The sequence below is a fragment of the Camelus bactrianus genome, chromosome 4, assembly GCF_048773025.1.
Source record: "Camelus bactrianus isolate YW-2024 breed Bactrian camel chromosome 4, ASM4877302v1, whole genome shotgun sequence".
Classification (NCBI taxonomy): Eukaryota; Metazoa; Chordata; class Mammalia; order Artiodactyla; family Camelidae; genus Camelus; species Camelus bactrianus.
The window spans coordinates 68103186-68129271 of NC_133542.1; the positions used below are offsets into that span (position 1 = coordinate 68103186).

General features: G+C 56.0%; 1 protein-coding gene and 1 long non-coding RNA gene across 8 annotated transcripts in view; one reads left to right on the top strand and one right to left on the bottom strand.

Moving 5' to 3' along the window:
* NEK6 (NIMA related kinase 6) overlaps window positions 1-26086 on the top strand; it is an 82951-nt gene that overhangs the window by 10502 nt on the left and 46363 nt on the right. Inside the window, exon 1 of one of the 6 annotated variants that reach the window (XM_010956156.3) lies at window positions 21575-21719. The exons of 3 other annotated variants lie outside the window; for them this stretch is intronic. Coding sequence is in view for 2 of the 3 variants with exons in the window: in XM_074362204.1 (XP_074218305.1) it covers window positions 24254-24350 (97 nt within the window). In the remaining variant the exon portion in view is untranslated. Of the gene's footprint in view, window positions 1-21574; window positions 21720-24094; window positions 24351-26086 lie in introns of those variants that run through there. 2 more of the 6 variants (XM_074362204.1, XM_045517554.2) reach the window with 2 other exon arrangements.
* LOC123617190 (uncharacterized) lies at window positions 33-15811 on the bottom strand. 2 transcript variants are annotated; one of them, XR_006725323.2, is made up of 3 exons: window positions 13157-15811; window positions 3154-3412; window positions 33-1294 (listed from the first exon to the last, which is right to left on the bottom strand). It is a non-coding gene; the product is annotated as an uncharacterized LOC123617190 (long non-coding RNA). The 2 variants fall into 2 exon arrangements; XR_006725321.2 differs by lacking the exon at window positions 13157-15811 and adding an exon at window positions 6642-8018.

Sequence of the window (26086 nt, forward strand, 5' to 3'; positions counted from 1 at the left end):
GAATGAACCAGAAATAATCCAGATGCCCCAGGAACTGACGTGAGAACAAGGCATCCCTTCACACGTTGTGTCTCAGTTCAGCGTCTTGCCACCACCCAGCATTTTGAGACAGAATGTGAGATCTCGTGGTTGGCTAAATACATAAATATTTTATGTCTCGATATTCTGAAAACGCAGCCCAAATGCGCAGAACTGCAGCACATCAGTGCTATAGATCATATGTTATAATAATCTGATGACATGTTGTTTAAATATTTATGGACCGATGTGACATGACAATGGGGGGAGAGAGCAATCTCGGAACAGAGTCGCGGCAGATGCTAGGAAGGAGGGGGCAGATTTGCATGATCCCGGGAAGCCACGTGAGGCTCGGGTTTCTCATCTGAGGTCTTCGGGGCTTCGTAGCAGTAGCGACGGCTGAGGTGCTTCGAGCACTGGCTGTGCGCCGCACCCTTCACTGGCATCATTCCATTTAATCATCACAGCAACCCCTCCAGGGTGGGACTTTTATTAACCCCAAGTGACCAATGGGAAACTGAGGCCCAGGGCAGGGCAGATCCGGCCCAGGTCACACCCAGGTTGGCCCGACTGTGCAGTCTGAGCTCTTCGTTGCCGTGAATTCTGCTCTATCGGTGATGAGTCACATCAGACTTGTCAGCACCCGCGTCGCCACCTGGGTGACCCCATGCTTGGTACCAACTGGACTTCGTAAACCACAGAAAGGAAGGCGATGCCTGTAACATGTCCAGTGGGGATAGAAGCCACAGAAGCAAATGTCTGCCTTGGGAGGGGGCTGATCTTGAGATCAAGCCACCATAGCTCGGGGCCCCGCAAGCATGGTAGGGGCTCGGGAAGTGGCTGGTGGTGCCTCCCCTCCGTCTTTCTTTTCACTGTTGGTTTTGCAGTCGTTTGGGGAGTTCGCTGCTGAGTGCCCTTCATCAGTGTCCTGTCTTCCAGCCTCTGTCCATGCAGTCCCTTCTCCCCGCAGTGCCCGCGCTGGCTGGGCTGGGGACACCGCTCAGGCGTGAGAGCGTCTTCGGTCTCTGATAGCCCCGAGAGGTAGGTCAGGGTGTCCCCACCCTACAAATGAGGGGCTCCTGCCCATCTCCCAGAGCCTACCCCCACGTCCCACCTTCGGGAGGCAGCCTGCACGTACCAGCTCTTCCTCCGACGCCCTCCGTGATGCTCTGCTGCACTGGCCGCTCCGCCTGACTGTGCCACCAGCAGTCTTGCCTGTTCCGTCACTGCTCTGCCACCTGGTTGATCATCACAGCCCCGGCACCGGAAACCAGGCCTGGCCCATAAGATAGCAATCAGTGACCAATAATAGGGGTTCAAAGAACAAGACCAGCAGGGCCATGGGTGTGGGGGCTGCAGGGGCCTTGTTCTGAGAAGCTTCTTAGGCAGTGATGGCCCCAGACTCGGCAACAGTGTCTTCTAACTGCAGAGGCCTGGGGTGTCGCCAAGGGTCAATAAATAAATGGAAGGAGGGGCAGTCACATAATTTGTGGGGCCCAGGACAGAATGAAAATGCAGGTCCCCTTGTTCAGAAAGCACGAAGAAAACACCTTCCTTCCTTTCCCAGTGTCTCTCTCCACCTGCCATGTTGTTTTTCATTTGTGTTTAATGCCATGATCCCTTGGGTGCTGGGACACCCGCAGGGAGAGTACAGACCCTCACAGGTGCCTGCGGCCCCACCCTGTGGCTCACCTGATGCCAACCCTCCCCACGCCTGCACCTGGGCCCCTGCCAAAGGTGGAGAACAGCAGAGGTTGCTGGGGACCGGGGAGCGGGCAGCTGAGACCTGCCCCGAGCAAGGCAGGACCACTCGTGAGCTGAGGCTCCCCTCCCCCAGCACCTGCACCAGTGCTCCCTGACTTCATTTAAAAAACACAAGTTCAAAGATAAAGTGAAGACACTCAAGAGAATGAACACAAAAGCATGAAACCCCAAGCAAGGGGCTCCCGGCTAAGGACAGGGCCAGATACGATGATGCTGGTCACTTGCCCTGAAGCTGTCCCTGGTGGGAGGACTGTAGCCCTTCAGAATGAGCAGGGTCCCTATATCGGGTCTCAACATGGGGTTGGGGCCAGGCTTATTTGAGGGGAAAGTTCCACTGTGTAAAGTTCCGTCTGCAGACCACTGGCCCGGGGTGTGCCTGCTGGCAGGTAGCCTGCTGATCTCTCTCCTCACCCTGGGCCTCCTGTGCAAAGGACACGCCATGGACATGGGCCTCCTTGGAAATACCCTTCCTGTTTTAATCCCTCACCTCGTTGCCAGATGTTACTGCATTGACAAACCCATCCCTCTGACTTCCTGTCCTTGAGTGACAAGGGTCAGAAATCGAATGATAAGGTAGCTGATGTGCTCCCTCGGGAACAAAGCCAAGCAGGCGGTGCCCTGGAGGTTAGAGAGGGCTGGGCACTTGGATTCCACGGGCCACCCACGCTGTTCTCAGCCCTGAAACTGGGGGCTTGGCAGCACCAGGATGTGGATGTCTGGCCACTGTCGGAAACATGAATGTAGGAGGCTCGGGAAAATTTACTAATGCTTAATATTTAGTACCTCCTGTGCACCAGCAATCTGTCCAAGTGTACTATCTGTGTTGCCTCGGTTAATCCTTGCAACAATTTTAGGCTGACCTCATTTTCCAGAGGCGGATAACTGAGATTCAGAGAACAAAACCATCATTTCACAGTCATAAGCCACGTGGTTTGAAAACTGAAGTTTGAACCCAGGCCCAGCTAACCCCCAAAGCCAGTGTGCTCTTTGCACAGTCCCAGGCATGGCTAGATGGCTGGAGTCACTGCCTGGCTGAGCCGCCACACCCACTGCTGCGTGTGCCTGGGACAGGCTGGGAGCCAGACCCCAGCCGCTGCTGTCTGTCGGCTCCTGCCTCTGGACAGTCATCCTTCTTGGCAGGGAGCTGGCCTTGAGGCTCCCGCTCCAGCTTCTCTCCTTCAAGATCCAGCTAGCCCGGTGGCTACTCTTAGGCCCAGAGAGGGAGGAGGGAGACGGTGGGTCAGACAGACTGGGATGCAAGTCACAGCTCTGCCTGTTGCTCACCATGTCTCACTGTGTCTCCTTGGTTTGTCTCTCCCCCCGGGACCTCAGTTTTCTCACTGCAAAGCAAGGAGTAATTTCAGTTCTTACCTCTGGGAGAGTTTTCATGATCCAGTCAGGTAAGCATGTACATCACAGGCATTCAGCAGTTGGTGGCTGTTATTGTATTGATAATTAATGACATTGTGGAGTGAGGACTGCAGCCTGGTGGCACCTGTGACACTCAGGAGCACCTCTCCACACTGGGACACGCTGGAAATCACTCAGCTCAAAACCGCTCTCCCCAGGGAACTCATCCCTTCCTTGCTCTGCTTGGTCATTCCTTGATCCAGCAGATCCAGGCACTGTTCTAAGATACATAATGAACAAAAGAGACAAAATGGAGCTGTCATTTCGGTGGGGAAAACAACCAGAAACAAGAAATAGATAGAGTATGTTCAGTGTCACTGGTCCAAGTGTCGGGGACGGATAACTGGGGGCTGGGATGTGGAGGGCTCGGTGTCTCTGGGCTGCCTCATGGCCTGACGCTCCCTGAAGTCTCTTAATTCCCTTGGAAGGCCGTCGCTGGGGATTTAACATGCTGCCTGCTGTTCAAGGTCCCAGCTCTCCCAGGGGGCCTGGAATGGCCTTGTTGGGTTGCTTTGCCTCCAATGTCTTTGAGAAAGTGGTTTTCCCAGTTAGAATGTGGAAATTTTTCTCAGGCTCCCCAGGGAATCTCAAGTGTGCCCTCTCAGGGCTGCTGGTCACCAGGGCCACCCCCAGGCAGGCCCAGGTCACACATTATCACCCTGATTCCTCTTGGTGACCCTGTGATGCAGAGTCTGTTAGTCCCATTTTACAGACAGAGAAAGAGAGGCTGAGTCGTTTGCCCAAAGGCACACAGTAGGTCTGTGGCTAAGTCAGGATTTGAACCCAGGCCTTCAGCTCCAGGGCCCACTCCCTAAACCATTCTTCTCTATTGTGGATTGCCTACTATGTGTCGGGGCAGTGCTGGGGACTGTGGGAGGCTGCGCCGAGATTAGAAAGGCCATCAGTGCTCAAATTGGCCTTAGGAGGGGCCATTTTCCACATGATCTGGGATTGCATTTACTCCTTGCTCCAGAGCTGTGAGGTGGGTGGGGTTACCCCTGTGTTTGGGATGAGGAGACTGAGGCCCAGAGAGGTTCCGTGGCTTGTCAAGGTCACACAGCCCGAGGCAGCCCAACTGCACATCCACTCACTCTGCCTGTCGTTCACCTCAGCTGTTTGTACCAGCTTCAGTCTCCACCCTCATTTTGCATTTGGACAAACTGTAGCCCAAAAAATAATTCAGCAGCTTGATCCCGAGCTAGGGGAAGAAGTGAGCTCTCTAGGTCCTCGTGGAAATGGACACACATTACACAGTGAAGTTGCTTTCAGGATGCCACTGATTCAGTCTCAGGGCAGGAGGAGCCGCGAGAGGTGTGTGATGAGGGCCTGTGGGTGTGACCTGGGCAGGGAGGAGGGGGCTGTGTCAGGGATTCCTTTGGGGACTGATGCAAGGGCCATGGGGTTTTGTGGCATCTGGGACAGACAAGCCTTTTATAAGAAAATATTTCCAAAGCTGTCCCATCCCACCGTTGGCAAACAGTCCTTAAACGGCAAAGAAACAGCCGTGTTGCATGTTCACAAAATGGTGAGCTGGCGTTCAGGCCCATTTATTTAAACCCAGAGCCAACGAGGCTAAAGACTTCAGCTCTGAGTGGCGGCTCACTGCCTCGCTGCAGCAGGGGAGCGTAATCTTCAGGGTTTTCTTCCCATTTACGAGTTTTTGTGTTGTTGTATATTTGTAAAATGAGGCTTCTGCTGGCAAAAGCAGGTTTTAGCGACCGCGGCAGCTCTTTCAAGACCTAATAAGGCCCCAAAGGAGGGTGTGTTCCAGCATCGCTTTCCTCCCCCCCGGGGGCGGCCCAGTTCCGCCTCGCCTCTTACACCTTGGGCGCCGGGTACCATTCGTCTTGCTTCCCATTAACGGAATTACCGTCATCACTTCTGTGGGACGAGATGGGCCCTTTGGAACTGCCTTGGGGACAGAGGCAGGAGTCGCTGCCATGCAGTTTTGCTTTAGGGGGAAAGGAAAGAAAAAAAGACAGAGACAAAAACCAAACTCGATGGTTCCTTGGGTTCTAAGAGCCTGGGCCAAGGAGGAGAGGGGCAGCAGGCCGCACTGGGACACCTCTCGGAGGAGAGTGGACAGGGCCTGGGTGGCCCCCTGTCCCCAATGCATGAGAAAAGGGCTTGTCTTCCTAAACTCACACCTTGATTTCAAAGGAAGGGGAGGAGGGGGACCCAGCTTTGATGGGACCCTCACATATGCCTGACCCTGAGCCAGCTGTGGGCCTGTGGGGTGTGGGTGTCATTGGTCCCATTTTCAGATGAAGCAGAAGCTCAGAGAGTCCAGAAACTTGCTTCAGATCATAGTGCGTAAGTGGTAGCTCTGGGGTTGGTTCATTCTCCTGGGCCGCCCTCTGGAGAACAGCAGTGCTCCTCTGAGAGGTGACAGAAGTAGCAGAGTGAGGACTCCAAGTACAGATGCCTGTCACCAGCCCTCCCCTGCTTCACCCACTGATCCTACATGAATGAGCCAGCATATGGGGGGGGTCTTTGCTGCTGTACAGTGATGCTGGTGGAGGGCAGTGCCGAACACTCCCTCTGATGGTGGGAGTTCAGGCATCTGGGCCCCTGAGAATGGAGGAGGGAAGTGCGGAGGGACTATCTTTACTCATTCCCCTAGCATCCTGCGTGGCCCTTTGCAGCAGGGATGGCAATGATTGGCATCTCCAGTGCCAGCTCTGAGAGACTGGTCATGGCTGCCTGAGAGGGCATGTTGAGAAGGCTTTGGGGTTGATTAGCAATGTCTGCCATGTGCACAAGCATGAGAAGAGGAGGCATGAGAGGGACCAGACCCAAGTCAATACAGTTCTTAACCTGAGCCCTGACCCCAGGGGCACCCATCATGCTTCGTTGTCGTTATTAGTTAGTTGTGTGCCTCACCACACTGTGAACTCAGGGAGGGCAGGACCACATGCCTGGGACACAGCAGGAATTCCACAAATACCAGAAGGAAGGGTTGATGGAGGCTATGCCATCTCTGAAAGAACTGTCAACCGCACTTTTCTTAAACACATTTTTAACCTTCTACGAATGAGATGTAGGTGCCCACATGTTTAAGCCAGAGCCCTCCCCTTTGTGTCACTAATTTGCTGGTTGCCTTTGAATAAATAACTTAACCTTTCTGAGCCTCAGTTTCTTCATCTTTGAAGTGAAGTCCCTCAAGTGACTGTGGTGAGGAGTGACCGAGGAGGTAACGGTCGTGGGCCCCAGAGCCCATGGGTGGGAGGGCGGTTCTCAGAAACGGCCACTCCAGCTGCCTCCCTCTTCCACCTGCCCCACCCTTCCACCTGCCCCACCCCACCCCTCCGCTGTGCTGAACTCTAGGCTCTCTTGGCCTGTAATGCCTTTCTTCTCACTTCTCAAGCATCACCACCTCCTGGAGTCTCCTCAAACCTCAGGACACTACTTAGGTCTCTGCTTTGAGCCCCACAGCCCCCTGTGCTTACCTGCCCTTGGCATGTCCTCTGTCTCTTGCAGGCCAGTGATGGGTCAGTCCCCTGGACTGGGAGCCTCTCCGGGGCTGGGACAGGCCCATTTTCCTCGATGGTCCTAACAGCCAGCCCAGGGCCTGGCCCAGCGAAGGCCTTGGTGACAGTGATGAGGAAGGGGTGATGCATCCCTCAGTTTGCTCCTCGAGCTTTGTTGCCATGGAGACAGCTGAGACTCGAGACTTAGATGCCGTGTCCAAAGCCCAGCCTCTGCTGGGGGCAGATAGGTTGGCTGAAGGGATAGAAACTGTCCCATGGGGAGAAATTTTGTGACTCACATGCCCCGTGGCCCCGCTGCAGGTGATTCCTCAAAGAAAGCTTTGATCCTATGGGTGATGGTCTCATCCTGTGATGACCCAGGGTTTGATCCTGTGGTGATGGTGTTTGGAAGGGTCTTGAGTGGGGGAGTGGCTCCCTGAAGACACGTGTGGCCTGTGTGGAGACTGGGGGTGGTGGTGTGGGCGGGCGCTGCAGATGTTGGAATGGACGAGAGGGGGTGGGGGCTGGCCTGGGTGAGTGGCGGAGAGATGGGCAGCCGAGAGCAGAGGTGAGGAGGGGCTCTCACCTGGAGACCCCTGTGTCAGGGAGTGAAGAAGCTGGGGCTACAGGTTAGAAAGAATGTTCTGCTGTGGCTTAATCTGCTTCAGGACCTGGGGAGTAATTCCCAGATCCCAGGAATCACTTCCTGAAGGGCCCAGTCTCAGTGTCCTTGTCAGTAAGGGAGGGGCAATGAGCTCTTTGCCCTTTGACTCAATACCTGGATTTGGGGTGGGGGTGGGGATGGAGTGAGGCCGAGGCCCACTGGGTCCCTCTGACAGTGAGAGGGGAACAGCAACAGTGAATTCCTGTGAGAGACTGAAGGGGCTTTTGACTCCCAGTGGCTCAGGGTGAGCAGGGGGCCTGGTGTGGCCGGGGTGTGTTCAGAGGGGAAAGGCGGGGCTGAGGTGGAGGCTCACGCCCGGTGCCCAACGCCTCCTCCACCAATGCCAGTTCTCATTTCTTAACAATATGTTATTTATATAGAGTTATCAGCTCTCTTTTTTTAAACAACAACTCCTCCTACTGCTATTATTTTTTCTTCATCAGAGCATGCATCAGGGATGTATGTGTGCTATCATCTTCTAGTCTTCACCTTTTTTTGATCGGGGTGGTAATTAGGATTATTTATTTATTTTAAGGGAGGCACTGAGGATTGAACCCAGGACCTTGTGCTTGCTTAAGCACATACTCTACCACTGAGCTATACCCTCCTCCTAGTCCTCACCTTTAAATGGCTCCATTTTATAAGTGAACCCAAGGCTCAGAGAGGTAGAGTGACTTATCCAAGGTCACAGAGCAAGGATTTGAACCCAGATCTGCCTCTGCTGGAAGCACCTGAGAATCAGTAGGGGTTAGCCAGTGGAGGGGAGGGAGCTAGGTGGAGGGCACAGGATGTGCAATGGCCGGAGGTGTGAAGGAGCCGGTTGCAGGAAACAGTAAGAGGTTCTGTGCGGCCCACGTGGTGCATGACAGGTGTCAACTGGGATTGGGGTCAGAGGTATGGAGGCCTTGGTTGCCACACCACGCTCTGGGGTGATGACTTTATCTGGAAGTCTCGAAAGTTGATAAGGAAGGGGGTTGTGGTCAGGAAGGTGTTTCTGGTGGCCTGTGTGGGGAAGGTGGTTTGGCGTTACAGGGGGTGTTCAGGCCGGGAGACTGGGAGGCTGGTGTGGATACCGGTGTGGGTTCCCCCAGAGCCTCTCAGCTGCCTGAGGCCGAAAATCCACCCAAAAAGAACCTTTGGCTTTCTCCCACCCACCTACTGCAGCCCCTTCCTGCTGGGTGTCAGGGTGGGAGGCCCCTCACCTCCGCAACACAGCCTCTCTCACAGCTTTCTTGTGAAACTTGCTAGGGACAATGTGAGAATAAATGATAAAATATGTAAAGCTTGCAGCAGCCGCTTTGGGAAGGGGGAAAAAAAGTGCCATGAATGTGTGATTTTCCGTAAATCTGGATTTCTGTGTGTTTTTTTCTTCCCGGGGATGAGTGAAGCTGGAGTTAATGGGAGTGCATCCACCCAGGGATACATTTATTTCCCCTGATTTCCAGGCGGGCTCATTAATCTGCAAGAGCCCTGGTTTTCTAAAGCACTTCCTGGGGAACCAATTGTGTTGTCATTGTGATTGAATTCTGATTCTCCCCTTATCAATTGATTGGTTGATTGATTGATTGGTCTGGAGGAGTCAGAGGCCAAGCGGCTCAGACAAGCACCTCTGAGTTTTAATGTTTGTCTGTGGCATGTTGGGGGCTGGGGTCAGAGGTTCCGCAGGCCCACCGAGTCATCGGTCATCCAGCAGCTGATGTATGGCCTGCAGTGAGGGGCTCAGAGTGTCAGATTTGGTGTGAGGCTGTGTGGCGGGGTCGGCGGTGCCCAGCAGGTGAGCCGGCTGTTCCCAGGGTCTGTCCGGGCGCCATTTCCCACAGAGGGTGAGCCTAGCTTAGCCCAGGAGTCCCCTGCGCGCCCCGCACAGAGCCAGGTAGCGCCAGGGTGGTTCTAGAGGAGACTGGCCCGCCCACCAACAAGGGGCTCAGTGGCATCCTCCCACCCTGGCCCACCACAGGGCCCAGCACCCACTTGAGACGCAGTTCCCATATTTTTATGTTGAATGGATGAACGAGGACGAGCAGACTAACATGTCATATACTGTCTGGGTGACTTCATGTACCTAGGTGGGGTCTCTTTTCATCACCCCATTTTCAGCAGGGAAGATTGAGATTCAGGCGAGGATCGTGGCCAAGACACCCAGCAAAGAAGCAGTGAGGCTGGTCACGTCGGCCCCTCTACTTGGCCCTCCCCTCCTGCCACCAAGCTCCTGGAGGGCTGGACCCAGGTGCTCAGACCAGGTCCAAACTCCCCCTTCCCTCTCACTTCCTCCCCCTGAGAGCTGTTCCCCCATCTAGAGCTCCTCGCCGCGTCCCCTTGGTGCAGGGCGGAGGCAGGGCAGGTGGGCCTCCCGTGTGCCAGGCACACCCTGGGCACTTTGCCTCCATGATCTCATCGAACACTTCAAGCAAACTGTTTTAGGGAGGCCTCCCTGTTTTCAAATCACGAAAAGTGAGGATCAGAGACATGATGAAACTTGGCCAAGATTTTCCAGCAAATAGGTGAAGGGCCCCAGATTTAAATTCAGGGAGAACAGTCACCTGCTAAAAGAGTCCTGCTGGGGGGGGACTGTGGGTTTTGTGGGCTGGCCTGGGACAAGATGGTTTAGAAGGTTAGACTTTTTTAGTGGTCTAGGCCGGGGCATGATGTCAGGGAGTCCCCCGGGGTCAGGCAGAGGGGCAGGGCGCTCCCTTGGCCCCCCTGGAAAGCGAGGGGTGTTGAGGCCCCCGAACCGCCCCAGGCCTCACACAGCCCGCTCCAGCCCTTCTCTTTCTGGCTTCAGTTGCTGTGCCTGTGCAGTGGGAGGAGGCAGGACCCCACTTATCTGTTGAATGCTGATTATTTGCTAAGCAGTTTGCTGCACAATCTGATTTAATTGTCCCAGCGACACCGTGAAACCTCGTTTGTACAACCTGGCCCGCTACTCAGCTGCGTTTCCCTCGTGGCACGTATTGTGTCTGAAATGACCGTGTCTGCTTGCTGCCACGTCTGTCTCCACCTCTTGACCACACACCTCTGGAGGGGCAGGGCCCTCTCCGCCTTGTGCCTCTGACAATGCTTAGCTCCGAGAGCCTCCCAAGAAAAGCCTGACCAGTGATGACGGAATGAAGGAACCCCGTTTTCTTGGAAAGGAAGCTGAGGCCTGCAGAGCACAGATCTGTGCCCTCAGTCCCACTGCCAGGGCAGGATTGAGCCCCTGCCTGTCCGGGGCCAGCTAGGGGCTCTCTCACCGACCAGCTTCTGGCCTGGAATTCCAGGTGTGCCAGTGTCCCCGCAGGTTCACGCCGCCCAAAGAAACTTCCAGTCTGCGCTTGTGGCTTTGGATCGGCTCAGAAAAAGCGTGTCCTGTGACTGCTCAAGGAATCTGGGCATTTAGCCCAGAAAAGAGTGTGTTTCCTGGCTTCCTGAGAACTGGGGCCCACCCTGCCCCTGGCCTGGGCGTGCAGAAGAGGAGGGAGGGAGAGATGGACTCTGGCCCTGGAAGGCAGCAGCGTCAGCCTTATCATCTGAGGATCCCCAGACTGTCCCAGCAGGGCCACCCCAGCATGGCCATTAGCCCAAGCACTCCGGACAAAAGTCTCCGCAGCATCGGGGGGCATCTGTGAGATGGGATTAGCACTCTCGAGTTACTGGAAAAGAAACATTCCTTGAACTCAGACAGATTGTTTATCCCCGGGCGGCTCCGCCGGCGCACCTCACTAGTTACCGCCAGGCACAGCTGGGTGCAGCAGTCACCAAGCACAGGGTGACTGGCTTCCACTGGGTCATCAGGCCGCTGGGGCCAGATGTTCCGAAAGCTCCTCCCCGCAGCACCAGGCATCTGGCCTTTCCCTCTGAGGCCGGGCGCGGGTTTATGAGGTGTCTTTGAAGAGGACTGGAGTCATCCGGCCCGTGATGTCTGCACGTTGCGTAATTTCGCAATTTGGTTTTCTTTTCAGGAGAAGGGTCAGTGCTTCCCTCTCCCTCCTCCTTCTCATTTTTATTTTCTTTTCCTCTTGATCCTCCCTCATCGACTGGCCTGGAATGCCTCCTCCCTCGGGCTGGGAGATCACCCAGTCCTCAGAGAGGATTAACTGGAATTACCCACAGGTTAACTGGAATATCCTTGTCAAGTTTCTGAGATGGAGAAATCCTCCTTTTGTACTCAGAGGAGAGCGGAGGAAGCCGGCCTCCCTTCTTGGCCAGGATTGAGAAAAGTCACCCAGCAGGGACACCAGACCCAAGCCAGGCCTGGGGCTGTGTGACATTCATTCTCACTGATCCATGGTGACATGAGAAAGCTCAAGGACAGGCCTGGCGTCAGCTACTTTCTTCTGTCAGGTGTCCTTTTATGCAAGATGATGATAACAGGAATTTTATTTTAAATGTCAGAAAGTGTTGGCACCCTTATGTCTGCCTTCAGAATTTAGGGGAAACTTTACAGGCCCGTGAGGTCCCCAGACCAGGAAACCACTGATTTACTTCCTCTGCAGCACCTGAAACAGAAGTTGAGTCTCAGGGAGCCTTCGATGAAGTCTTTAATGCCTGGGGAGCCCAGGGATGCCGCGGCCGCATGTGAACGCCAGCCGTGCACTGGGGGTGGGCTGGGCGCGGGCTGGACGCGGGCTGGAGGCAGTATTTGTTGGCTAGGGCAGCTTAATACAACAGAAATGTGTTCTCTCACAGTCCTGGAGGCCAGAGCCCACGATCAAGGTGTTGGCAGGGTTGGTTCCTTCTGGGGGCTCTAAGGGGTACTCTTTCCATGTCTCTCTCCACGCTTGGCATTCCTTGGCTTGTAGACCCATCACTCCAGTCTCTGCCTCTGTCGTCATATGGCTTTCTCCCTATGTGCCTCTGAGTTCAAGTTTCCTTCTGCTTATAAAGATTCCAGCCATTGGATTAGGGCCACCCTAATCCTGTGTGACCTCATCTTAACTTGATCACATCTTGCAAAGGCCCTGTCTTCAAACAAGGCCACATTCCCAGGTTCCAGGTAGACCTGAGTTTTATGGGGATGCTCTTTGACTTGGTACAGGGACCTGAAGGGTGAGGAGCAAGGCTTGCCTGGATAGGGCATTGCTGAGCCTTAGTACTTTGGAGTGTCTACAGCCATTGGAGTTGGGTTAACACAGGATACTCAGGGGTCCTGCCAGCATTCCCACAGAAGAGACAGGTGCACACAAGGACCCAGGTCCAGGAGGTAGAGCCATCACCGCAGCCAGGGCCAGGTCTTGTCACCCTTACTGAATAGACCCAGAGACTCCAGAGGTGACCTGGCCAGGGACTTGCTGACCCCAGAGTCTGCGCTGTGTGTCCTAGACTCACTGGCCATAAGCATTTAGTCCTTCGGCGGCACTGGCTGGGACTGCTTAGTGCCACCGAGAGCCTCTCCTCGCCCTGCACGAGGCACCAGCCCTGGCCCCACTCCCTGGGCAGGGAGAGCGGCCCCTCCCGGTAATGACAGGGCCCTGCCATTCTGGGTGGCGCCTGCCAGTGCAGCCTCCGCCTGCTTTGTGGGTAAAGGGTAGCCTGCAGGGCAGGAAGGAGGGAGGGATCCAGGCTCTTCTGTTCCCCCTTGGACACTTATCTCTTCTGGCAAAGGCCCTGTGGTCAGACTTTCCAGGGCTGGCATCCCAGCCCAACACCTCTTAGCCGAGTGATCTTGAGCAGGCAAGTCCCACGCCTCCTGAGCCTTCCACTGCTTCTCCTGTGCGGGAGGGGTGAGGATTGCAGCCCTGCCTGGCTCAGCAGGGGACAGCTGAGTGAGCTAGAGGTTGTAACCGCCTCTTACTGATCCTTCCGGCGCCTAGTATGGAGCCTGGCACACCGTCGGTGCTCAGTAAATACTCACCAAATAGGAGAGAGTGTCTGGAGCCCGGAATTTAGACTTCATGGCACTCCTGAGATACAGACACAGCCTGGTCTCTTGAGAGGGAGATTCTGTGGGCATCTCCTTCCTCCTGTCTGTGGATAGTTACCTGAGGTGATGGTGCCAGGGTAGGATGGTCACGTGTGCCCGTAGCATTGGCAGAGGCAAGACGCTGCTGAACTGTGACTGGGGCTTATTCCCTTGAGTAAATTTATACCTAAACTTGGTACCCTGGGAGGCAGAGTACAGAGAGCACTGAAAGAGGAGTCTGGAGATCTGAGTTCTGGCCCTGGCTTTGCACCCCTTCCCAGCTCTGTGGGCAGATTTTTACAGTGCCCTGTTGGCCCTACAGAGACTCCCTCCCCTCTGCAGACCTGAGGCCACTGCTGTCATTAAGACCTCTATCCCACAACTATTCCTGGACTTGCCCAGCCTCCGGGCCTTTGCACATGCTGTGCCTTCTGCCCGGACTGCCCTCCCCCGCTCCTCCAGTTGGAGCAGCTTCCTCTCCTGAGGAAACCACCTCCCCAGGCAGACTGCAGATACCCTGGTGTGCAAAGCAGCAGTCACACCGGGTTGCAGGTGTTGGTTTATGAGACTCCTCTCTCTAAACAAGGAGCCTCACTGAGGATGGAGACTGGTCCTAGGATGTGTTGGTCAATTGAACAAACGATTGAATGTCCTTGGACACATCACATCTCTGTTCCAAGCCTGTTTCTGGTCTTCCTGCTTTCAAGTACAGGATGTGGACTGGTGGATTCTTAGGGGGTTTTCTGAGGTCTCTGGTGAGATAGGAGACCTCAGATGAGTGGATTCAGTGTTTCTTCTGCTCCCAGAAATAGAACAGTAATGTGGTAGCGACTGCACGAGTGTCTGTTTAACAATCATCTGCCTTTGATGGGATGATATGAACACAACTTGGGAGATTTTCTGGGTGTTCAGTGCAACATCCCCAGTTAAGGGATTCCAGGGTCTTTGGAAAGGCGGGACTAAGGAAGTGATTCTAACTGCCGTTGGGCCAACTCTGCACCTGTCCCTCTGCGGGAATTCTTCCCATGAACAGAGGGAAGCATGTGTGCATCCAGACGCTGTGTGCACCCACCCTACAGAACTCTCTCTGCGCTTCCATGTCTGGCTGGAGCTCCTCTTCATGTTGTGGACAGCAGGTTCCACTGGGGTTCACCCCCAACTCCAGACGGTCACTGGATTTCAAATTCCACCTTTGCCATCCCCCAGCGGTGCAAATCAGCGCCTCTCTGAGCCTCAGTCTCCCTGTCTGCAAAATGGGGATAGTAACACCCACCCAGCAAGTGAACCCAAATATGCAGCCCAGTGCATGGCAAGGGGTGGGAGCACGTTCTTAGTGTGAGTATTCCATACTCTAGAGATCAGAGTGAAATGGAGATCAGCAGTCTGCTTGTTGAAGTCAAAAAACGTCTGTTGTCTGAAGAATTTTGTTTTGGAAGACAAGCCGAGGTTTTGGGTCAGAACCTTATTCCCTCAGGAATTTCACGGTTGAGCCTCCAGGTGGATTTTATAAGCTTGGTGACCACCCAAGCCTTTGAGCCTTCCACGTGGATGTTCCCAGGTCAGGCTTTTCGGGAATCTCTTGCACAGCTGGGCTGCTTGTCGCGTCGGTAGCATCATTTCCACAGAGCGGGTCTGTCTGGCAATGAATAGATGGTTTTTTTCTGTCTCTTTCTTGGATGTCTGAATGGCAGTCTCCCTCCTGCGGTCCCAGAGGCCGACCTGAGTGTAAAACTCCGAAATGGACATTAGAGCGGGGTCGTCCCTTCCTGCTTGGACTTGTGGCTCCCAGCGAGGCTCAAAGAGGTGGGTTGATGGCTGCCATGACCTGGGAGTTTCCCGAGGGTCTCCCGGGCTGTGGTTAGAAAGGCTGCTGAGCAAAGGGAAGGAATTGGAGTTCCCGGACCAGGTAGCGGCTCAGAGCAGCAGCGGAGTTAAGAAGGATGGTTTGGGTCCCTAGAAACAGGCCTGCTGGCATCCAAGCCACAGATGCAAAGCCCCTAAGAGCAGGAAGGACTCTGGAGATCCGCCTGCTGCTGGCTGGAGGGCCTTGTGGCCCGGTGGTTGGAGCATGGATTCTGGAGCCACGCTACCTGGCTTCAAACCCCAATTTTTCCACCTATGCTGGACAGCATGCCTGACCTTTTAATGCCTCAGTTTTCCCCTTGTATCAAATAGAGATAGTTATGTGCTCTAAGGGGTGGGTAGGTTAACATCACTTAAGTGCATTAAAACAGGGCTCAGTGCATAGTAAATAAACAAGGGTAAACTGAGGCCTAGAGGGGGCAAGGGACTCGTCTGTGGTCACCCAGCAAGTCATTGGAGCAGCCAGGCAGAAACTCATGATTCCTAGTCTCGTGGACACTTCCCTCCTCCTCCTTCCCCCTCAGTCAGACTGTTTCAACTCTGCCTTCTGCAGAGGAAATCGCGTGACCCCTCAGCCCACAAGAATTCAGACTGTAGAGAATTTCGGAGACCTCTTCAGGCTGGCTGGGGGCCTTGTTGCAATTCCATTCAACTGCTAGTTCTTTTTTCCTCCCTGTTTTGCTTTTAAAGCTCTAGAGGGTCTCTCCTTTCCCATCTCCCCAAAGAGAAAAATTAACCTTCTGGCAAAGGAGTTTGAAGATTTAGGTCCTGCTGTGTGTCCCTGAACCAACCCCCCACCCCCTTTCTGGGCCTCAGTTTCCCCACCTGTGAAAGGAGAAGGGTCCCTGCCTGCCAGCCTGTAATTGCTTTGGGGACAGGCGAGCTGAGACGTGTCACCCAGAGCGCAGGTCTGCTTTGACGGTCGGCTGAGTGCTGACTCAACTAAAGCCAGTGACGCATCCTTCTAGGAAGTGAGGTGAAACCCACCAGAAATGCTGCCCGCTTCCGCCCACCTCCTACTTTCAAAGGTTATTTGAGTCACTAGAGTTGTCTGTACTTTTCTCGCTCTCCTGTTTCAGCTAAACACTCCTCAAGCCCTCTGGGCTGAGGCCAGGCAGCCAGGACTGTTCCCGTCTGCAGGCCTCCAGGCATCAGAACCCAGCAGCCTGCTGGGCTCCCCAGCCGTGAGCTCTGGAGGCAGCCAACCTAGGGGGTGAATCCCTGAGCCCTGCCAGCAGGGTGAGATAGCAAAGCCCAAACTAGGCAGATGGGAGCCCCAGCTCACTGTGCTCTTCTTCTTGTCCAGGAGGCACAGGGTCTTCTGTGCTTCAGCTGGGGCACAAGAGATGTTAATATATCCAAAGTCCTCCCTGGCTATGGGGGACAGAGGGACATTTGACCAAGCCAGGAAACCTGGAGGCAGACCCTCACCCATTAGGGCCAGCAGCTTCCTGAGTGCAGCCCTCTCAGCCTTCTGATGGGGAGCCTAGGGTCCAGGAGAAGGACCGTGGAGCCAAGACTAGAACCCAGGACCCTAGACCAAGCGTCCCCTTGCCCTGGGTCCTCCTGGCACCATCAGGGGGCCAGCCCAGCTGGGCCTGGGAATTCAGAGATGGGTGCCATGGTCGGCGTGGAGTGGACTCAGGGCTGAGCCCTGTCTTGCTAGGCCCTGGCAGCGACCTCAGGCAAGTCATGCTCAGCCCTGAGCCCCTATTTCCTCATCTCAAAAATGGGCCTCATTCCTGCTCTGCCCAATCTCTAAGAGTTATCATGAGGCTTCGTAAGACGGGGTGTGTAAAAACCCCTCTGCAGGCAATCAAGAACTGTCCAGATGTGAAGAATTTGATATTTGTCATCCCCTGGGCATTTCTGTATCCCTGTCAGTCCAATAGTGTCTGGTACAGAGTAGGTGCTCGGTGAGTGTTGAATCAATGAATGACAATAGGTATCATTTATTAAGCACCTGCTGTGTACCAAGCATCACCCAGGAAACACCATAAGGTGCTATAATCTTCACAACAACCCCAGGAGTTTAGGTATGTCCCGTTTTACAGATAAGAAAGCTGAGGCTCAAAAAATGAAGCAGCTTACCTGAGGTCACACACAAGCTCCTCCCTGGGCTGTGCTGGGGTTTAACAAACAGGTCCCGGGGCAGAGGGGTGGTGGGGTGGGAGTGAGAGGGATTTGTACAAAGCCTTGATTTGTAGCATTTGTCAACCTCCATGGTGTAAACGTTCCTACCGAGCCTGATCGCAGGCAACCCACATGACAGCTGTCTCAGAGTATCTGAGAGTTTAGCAAAGCAGCCCACATGAGCCAGGAGCAGTGGCTCCTGTGCACCCGTGCAGCCCTCTGCTTTGCACAGCTCCTCACGTGCCCAAGGAAGGCCACTGAGTTACCAGTGTCCCCTGGCCTGGGACCGAGGACTGGAACCAGGCACCCCACGGACTGGTTTGGGTGGGCATTCCTGTGCTTCTGGATGCCCCAGCCCTCTCCCTCCAGAGCCCCTGGAGTTCCTGGGAGTCTCCATATAACACAGAGAAGGGGGGAGGATGGATGAGACTCAAAGACGAATCTGCAACATCGAGACTGGAATATTAAGGCCTGCCAACCCCACTGCGTGCGATATTCCTGCCAGGCCCGGAGCAGAGCCCTGTAAACGCCGGGATATAATGGACAATAAAAGTCGCCGGAAAATAGTGAGTCTCCTAGGACCACTGTCATCCCTGCCACACGCTGCCTGCTGGAACCGCGAGCCCAGTGATCATGAGGCACGATCGTCATGTAAATATATAGGATCTCTCGCCAGCCGCGGGCCAAGATTTATTTTATTGAGATGGTGGGGGGAGGGGGCGGCTCAGGTTCATCGTCCTGGTAACTTTGGAAAATGCTTTGCCATCACTTCCAGCTTCTGGGAGAATGAATGCAGCAGGAGCCCGTGTGGCCTCTCCCATCCTCCCAAAAAGGGGAGATCCCCAGAGGCCGTGGCCGTGGTCACCTCCTCCCACGTTCCCAGGCCCAGGGGCCTGGTTGGCCACAAGACTGGGGTCCCCTGGAGAATGAAGACCAGCCTTATTGGGATAATTGTTTCAAAGAGTGAGTTGCCAGCAGTCTTTGTCACGGGGATATTACTTTTGAATGAGCGCTGGTATTTTATGATGATAATGGTAATCAGAATAGCAGTGGCAGCTGCACTGTGGAGCTCTTGTCTGCATCCAGTCCTGGTAGTCCTGGGCTGCTGGCATTCCGCCTGCATGTCCTCCACTCAGTCCTCATAACAGCCCCACTAGGTGGGGCCTACGCAGCCCCCTGTTTGCAGAGGGGGCAATTGCGGAGAGGTGGCCGCAGGCCTGAGCCTGTGGCTGGACAGAGGCCTTGCAGGATCTGAACTTGGGGTTGTCTGACTCCAGGGCCTGTGAGCTGCCTTACCTCACTCTCTGGCCCTCGGGTCCCAGATCAAGGGCCACCACCTCCCTGCAGCCTCTTGATTGGCCCAGGTTGGAATCAGTGGCCCCTTCTTTGATTCTGTGATGCACTTAAGCACTTTGGTCTGGTCCCGCGGCTATGACCCTGTTTGCTCCTTCCCGGAGGGCAGGAGTCCAGTCTGTACAGTGCAGAGAACATCCAGGCGAGCAAATGACTCAGGCCTACATTTCCATCCAGGCTCTGCCTCTCTCCAGCTGGGATGCCTTCTGTGAGTCATTTGACCATTCTAGCCTCACTTTTCTCATCTGTCAAATGGAGGCATTGTCAGCTTTGTAGGGTCGCTTTATGAGCTCACGAGCTGTCAACACCCCTCAAGGATCTGGCCCTGCGCCTGGCACTAAAGGGGTGCTCAGTGTGTGAGCCCCGCAGTTACGTATCGCACCTCCATGGCCGTGTGTCTGGGAGCCAGGAGGGATCTAAGCCATGCCTCCACGTGACTGCGGCTTACTGAGAGTGTGGGCAGTGTGCAGGGGGCTGGGGGGGAGCACAAAGTCTTCCAAGGCCAGAGAGAGCATCCCTGAACAATTCCAGGCCCAGAAGTTCTGGTTTTCCTCCCAGACATGAGCATACGATTAGATACGGGCTTCCCAGAGCTCAGTTTCAGGGCGCGCCAGCAAGTTGCAAATCCTCCATCAGCCTCATAAAAAGTGTCAGCACAAGAACAGCCCTCTTACAACTACAGAGTCTGACACACTCATGTTGCAGGTCAGGAAACTGAGGCCTGGAGACAGGCCATGACTTTCCCAAGGCCATGTGGCCCTTTGAGAGACCTTGGCCCTATGAGTCCCAGGCCACCAAGCCACTCGTGCTGCGGCTCAGGGCAGAATTCACCCTCAATGAGTTAAAAATGGCCTGACTTGGAATCAGAGCAGACCCTGGGGGGAACTTGACTCAGGAAGCTCTGGGGCCACAGTGGTGTGGCCAGGGAAGCTGAGGTTATGTGCTGGCCTGTAACTCCACGTGGGGTGGCAGGGCCGAGTAGAGGAGACGCTGAGCCATGCTCAGCCAGCCGTGTCGAGGTTGTGCTGGAGGCTCGTGGTGAGTTGGGAGGCCCTGAGAGTCCGGGGACTGATGGGACTGTGAGCCCGTCTGTGCCCCTCAGCACTGCTCCGCCCTCTCTTCTGTGTCCCAAGTGGATAGGCGTGGAGGGACCGGCAGTGAACACATGTGCAAAGGGCACAGAGGCTGATCAGAGCCAAGGCTGATTTCTCACTGCCCCGCCAGGAGAAAGAGGAAGGCTCCATGAATCTGTGCTTTCCCTGGGTGCTGCCATGTCCTTGGTGGGGGCCCCCGAGGGAATTCCTCTCCAGCAGACCGGAGGCCAGAAGCGGAAGAAAAACAGTAGTTGGGCAAAAAGTGCCCAACTCGGGGGGCCCGACTGGGCCGTCTGGAGCCTCTGCTGTGGGTCGAGGCTGATGCCGCCCACCTCGCCGGGTTGTGCACCAGGGCCTGGGCGGGGAGTCCACCCGCAGGCCTGTGGACGGCTGGCCTGGGCCCAGCCACAGCCACCCAGGGGGCCGGCACCTGGCATATGCCCGACAGTTGGGCCCGGCTGGCGGGGAAGGTGCGCTGGCAGGTGGCCGAGCCCCGGTGCCAGGATCTGGCTCGGTGTGTCCTCCGGGGCCTCAGCTGCCATATGCCCGTGTCAGTCCCAGCGGTCGAGCTGCAGATGGGGCGCGGGGGGTGGTTTGCCTGGGGTGGAGCTGGCTCCTGTTCTGGAGGAGGACGCAGGTGCCGACCACGGGAGCTCGTTTCGGAGCTGGAGGGCTGGGGCTGCCCTGAGGCTTCCCTGATTTCCCCCACATACCCGCAGGTCCGCCAGCCTCCACGCCTTTGATCCCACGTGTCCTCAGCCAGAATTCCCTTCCCCTCCGGTGCTAATTCCGCCCATCCTTCTAGGCCACCCCAGACTGCACCTCTTGTAAGACGCTGTCCATGACCTTGCCTGGCTGTCTGTCCTTTTCTTGGGGGCACTTTTCATGCTCTTTCCTGACTTGTGGATATCTCTGTCCCTGTGTTGCTGGGTTCTCGCCTGTGACCCCGGGAGAGCCAGGGGGTTTCCATTGGGTTGTCTTGCGATCACTGGTCATCAGCACGGGCCCTGAATAGAGGCAGTAGCTGGAAGGGCATGTGGAAGGAAGGGAAGGCGGGAACACTGTGAGTCCTCAGTTCCTGGATCCACAGCCTTGTTTTGGAGAGCCTGGGGCAGAGTAAGGATGTAGTAGTAATAGTAACAGTAACTCCGTTGATTGGGGGTCTATGATGCGTAAGGCCCAGAGCTAAGCACTTTTGATTCACGTAAATGTCATGGAACCCTCCATAGCCCCCCCCCCAGGGGGGGGGCTGCATACTATTCATGTCCCTGTTTTACCCGTGGGAACACTGAGGACATACAGCTGGGATGCACCAGAGCCAGGACTTGAACCCAGAGCTACAGTCTACCAAGGGTCTCATCTCTGCAACAAATATTTTGGGCTCAGCTTACAAAAGAGAGACTAGAAAGGGTTAAGCTTTTAAAGGGCCAGCAAGAAAGTTTCTGAGTCTGCTGTCAGCCTCTGGATTCTAGGTTGGGGGTGAGGGGTTGATGGAGCCTGGAGGGCGGATTCCTTTGCCTGACAGTGTGGGTGTGGAATGGGTTTAGGAGGTAGGTCCTGGCCAGGCACCTATTGCTTTGTTCATGGCCCAGGGCAAGCCTCTTGCCCTCCTGCCTCCGTTTCCTGGAGGGCAACGTGGGGGCCAGGACTGGGCAAGCCCAGAGTGGACTCTGCATTCCAAGCCCCCTGGCTCGGGGCACACTCACGCTCTCTCCAAGACTGTCCTGTGGCCACTGCCATCAGGTTCCTGTCCCTGGTGAGCAGCGGGCTCCCTGGCGGGCTCCCTGGCGGGCTCCCTGGCAGCAGCGACAAGTTCCTTTCACCACAGAGGTGGCAGCCGGAGCTATTTTTGGAGCAGTGTGGTGGGGGAGTTTCCTTTTGGCAGTGGCGGGGGACCAGAGTCTTGGGCAGGGGAAGTCCCGTACAGAGGCAGGGCCAACCTTCTTCCTTCACCAGCCCTGGCACAGAGAGGCCACCCAGATCCCCGGAGGTCCCGGCACCACGCGTGCATCTACCCTCAACCCCGAGCTGAGCAGACCTTCCCCCGAGCTTCTCAGGAGCCACTTTGCAAGGTACCGGCCTTTGCCCTGCCACCTGCTGTGGGGAACCCCTCACCCTTTCTTGCCACTTGGGGCTACTGCCTTTGCTCTCGAGAGTGTGCCCAGCAAATGACAAGGAGGCAGGCCCAAGAGACCTCCAGGGCCTGGGCTTACAAAGCACCTGACCTTGGCTGCACCTCTGTCACCACTGCCCACCTGACCACCTGCCTGATGCGGGCTGCCAGTGGGCCAGTGCCATCAGCCTGGCACGACCTTTGCCACTGCCCAGGTTGAGGGGGGGTGCTGGTTTCACACTGGGTGATCCTGGGCTTTGCCAGAATTCCTGAGGTTACAAGGGAAGCAGGAAAAGTAATTCTTATCTCCCCGGGGTGGTTATGGCTGCCTGGGCTCCTTCCCGATGTCTGAGCAGTGAGTTCTCCACAGAAGTTTCTCCTGCCGGGATAGCCATCCTTTCAAGCCTTAAAAAGAGGACAGAAGAGAAAATCAGGGAAGGCCAGGGGTTCAAGAACTTCCCCCATGTAGAAGCCGCTGGGTGGGGCTGGGATGTCCTCCCGGGGCCTGGGGCAGGCTTTTTGCAACACTGAGGGCCCCCATCCCCCTGGGGCTGCCCAGCTGGGTTTCCTCCTTCACCTATTGGTTGGCAGGACAGTAGCTGTGATCTGAGACAGGATATGGGAATAGAGGAGTTTGTGCTCTGAAATTGTCCCTTCCCTTACACTCCAGGCTCTCCCCAGCAGCCCCAGGGATGAGCTAGCCTGGGGCCCCAGGCTTCTCCCTCTTGGCCCCTATTACATATTTGCCTCTTGGTCCCTATTACATATTACCTATTGGGTCAGCAGCCCTTTGCATCTGCAGCTTGCTGGGGCCACAGGGTGAATAATTTGGTCTCTGCCCTCGAGGAAATCTCCATTTGTGGGAGAGGAAAACGTGAGCAGGCAGTGACAGCACAGAGACCAGGGCAATGGAGCTTGGGAGTCACTGACTGGGGGAGTCCAGGAGGGCTGCCTGGAGGAGGTGCTTCGGGTTGGGGCCTGAGGGATATCCAGGCTTGCCAGGAGGCAGTTCATTCCAGGCAGGAGAAGCAGAGCCTGCCAAGACCTTTAGGAGAGAACAAGTTCATTTGCCTGGAGGGCAGGGGTCCTTGGGATTGTGGCCCTGCCTAAGGGGTCTGGGGCTCCTAGCAGAGTGAGACCACAGCTTCCCTGACTCCCTAGTGGTCTCCAAGGATTGCCTCAGGCAAATGAGATTAAAACCCAGACTTTGGAGAGTCACATCTGAATTGGAACGCAGCTGCCTGCCGTTTGCCAGCTGCACGGGCTCAGCAGGCCGATTCACTTCTCTGCGCCTTGGTTCCTTGTCTGTAAGAGGGCAGCGCAGGCGTCGTGCCGCGTGTGACTGCCTGGCACAGAGCAAGTGCTCAGACCTTCTTCCCAGAGCCGGTGGACGGGGCCGCCTTCCCCAGGTCCTGGGCCCAAAGGCCTTCCCGGACAGAAACCAAATGCCTCACCGCTCCTTTAACTGAGAGATGTTTACAGCTCCTACATTTGTTTTTCTTCCAGAATTGGGTTTTATTACCCAAGAAGGAGAAAGTGAAAGGTGATCTGGAGCCTCCTCAGTTTTAAAAAGGCTCCAGGAAGCCCTGAATGGCCTGGTGATCACTGCCTGATCAGAGACCTGGAGGATCTGAGTGTGGAGACAGATATTTCTTGTTCCCCGGCATCAGGGGGGTGGGAGGAGCCCCCCTCCACCAACTGGTCAGAAGTTTACTCAACCAGCTCCCCACTGGGCGCCAGTTTTATGCCAGGCCCCGGGCGAGGCACTGGTGGTTTAGAGATGATTGCTCAGATCAGTCCCCGCCTTGAAAGGCCAGCAGAGGAGGAGGAGCGGGTGACAAAGGAAGCAGTTTGTACGCAGACAGCCGGACTTTAGGGGAGAAGCCCATATGGATGCTGTTAGATGGGGGAGAGGTGCTGGTGCTTGGTACCAGCTGACTGCCCCTGGGTGCCCACCCTACGGGGTCCAGCTGTTTCCTCTTCATTGATGAGGAAAATGAGGCTCTGGGACGGGACGGGGCTTTCCCAGGACCCTGGGAGAAGTGCCGAGCCTGGTTAGGACCCGACCCATGAGAGGGACTTTGCCCCGTGAGAGGTTGTAGGTTCCAGGCAGAGGCTGGTAGGTGGGAAGGCCTGGAGGGGCCAGGGTGCTGTGTGGTGGGGCCCTCACGTGCAGGGGCTTGGCCTGGGATGAGGTGGGGTTGCAGGAGGGCAGGCCAGCGCCAGGTGCACAGAGTTTAGGATGCTTTCCTCTGGCGTTTGGGCCTTTTCCTGAGGAGCTTTGGGTGGGGAGTGGCAGATTGGGATTTGTGTCTTGCTGGGGGGACCTTCCCATGGTGGGCTGGAGTTCAGGTCATCAGGCGGGAGACGACTACAGGGACCCCACTGAGCAGGGGCCAGGGCAGCAGAGGGCAGGGATTCTGGATAAGTGGAGACTTGCTGGACTGGATGAAGCCCAGACGTGCGCTGTGAAGAGGGTAAGGCGTCTCTGCCATGAGCCCAGGTTCCTGCCGGGTCCCTGGGCAGACAGGAGACCCCGTCGCTGAGATGAGGACTCAGCAAAGAGCAGGCAGAAGCTGGGTTTGGGCAGGTGAGTCTTCAGTGCCTTTGACTTTTGGTGGTTGGGGTCTGAAGAGAGGCTCCAGTCTAGAGAGAGATAGTGGTGAGTTGAGGAGAGGCAAGCCAGAAGAGAATGGGGTTGAGGGTGCCAGGGAGGTGAGCTGAGTGGGAAGAAGGGCCCCCGGCTAGGTGGGCACCACATTGCCCCTTAGCCGCTGGACTCCAGATTCTGCAGGCCCCGCTGCCCGGAGGAGGGGGCTAGGGACCTCTCTGCACAGGCTGCACTGCCCTCCCAGGGGCTGCACATGTCTTAGAGAAGCCAAGCTCCTGCTGGTCATGGAGCCGCGGAATCTGAGTAGCATGTGTGGCTTTTGGGGGTGGGGGTGAGGGGACACAGGACCAGTCAGGAAGCCAGACACCATCTGCGGCACGTCCCCCGCAGCTCCCAGGCTCCCATGACTCTGGCCTGAGATCTGGCTGCTTCCTGTCAAGTGATGAATGGGCAACGTCTGCTTATCCTGAGACCAGAAGAGAAGGGGGGCTGGGGTGGGGGAAGGGCTCAGCAACCAGAGCCACACCTCTGGGCCAGAATTCACTGATTCACTCACTCTCCAAGGAGGTCTGGGAGTAGGGGAGTCAGACTTGGTTTCAAGTGTCAGTTCTGCCTACTGCCTGCTGGGTGACCTTGGGCTGGTCACTTAATCCTTCTGAACTTTCGGTTCCCCCTCTGCACCACGTGGATGACAGCAGCCCCCACCTTGGGTGGCTGTAAAGAGGAGCGAGGCGTGCACGCTCCGCTAGTGTCGGGCTCTTATGAGGTCCTCCCTGCCAGCCAGTCCGCATGGCCAGGCTGTTCCATGCTGCCCCAGGCCCTGTGCTGGGACATGTCAGTGGCCTCTCTTTCTCTAGTTAGTCACAGCCTCCCTGGTCTGAGGATCAGGCTCAAATGGCGGTTCTCTCCGCTGCGTGGACTTACTTTGGCAAGTCACGTTTTCCCTTGGAGCCTTGGTTTCCTCATCTGCACAATGGGGGCAATGGCACATCTTGGGATTCTTGGGAAATGTCAGACAACTCAGCTTGAGGAGGTGCTTGACATGGATGTTGGCAGAGGCTGAAGCTGGTCCGGCCTTGACCTCCCCAGTGGCCAGCCTGTGAGCTGCCTGGTCTCCTACTGGACCCCAGCTTTCCGTCTGTGCAGGGGCGTGTTGGGCCGTGCCGGCCTGTGGCACCTCTCCTCTCCCGGCTGGCTGAAGACCCCAGGCCATGGGCATCTATCCTAAGCTTCTGTCGCCAGGAGCCTGGTGGACAAGCAGAAATAGCCCCTGGTGCCTGCCCTGGTGTTGGGTCACTCATTCCGTGTGTGGGGGAGGGTGTGAAGTCACCAGGATGGTTTCCTACTTTGGGAAAACCCCCTGTGAAGCTGTTCACTCAGCCGGAAGGACTGACAAGGGGCCTTCCCCAGAGAAACTGGCACAGGTACGGCGTCCAGGTGAGGCCGAGCTTCCAAGGTCTCCCATCAGCCTGGGAGTCACAGCAGCCGGCTCCACCCCCAAACCAGGGGCAGTGACGCCCCTGCCCCAGTGGACGGACTGAGAACGTGGCTGGGCTCAAAGCCTGACCACATGCACACACACGTGCAGAAAAGGTGAGGAGGAGACAGATACTTACACCCACACAGATCTTGCACTCAGTCCCCCAGATCTGCCCCAAGCTGGGTCTTGGGCCTGAGCCTTCCTGGTGTCTTCGATCATCTCTCACTGGGAGGGT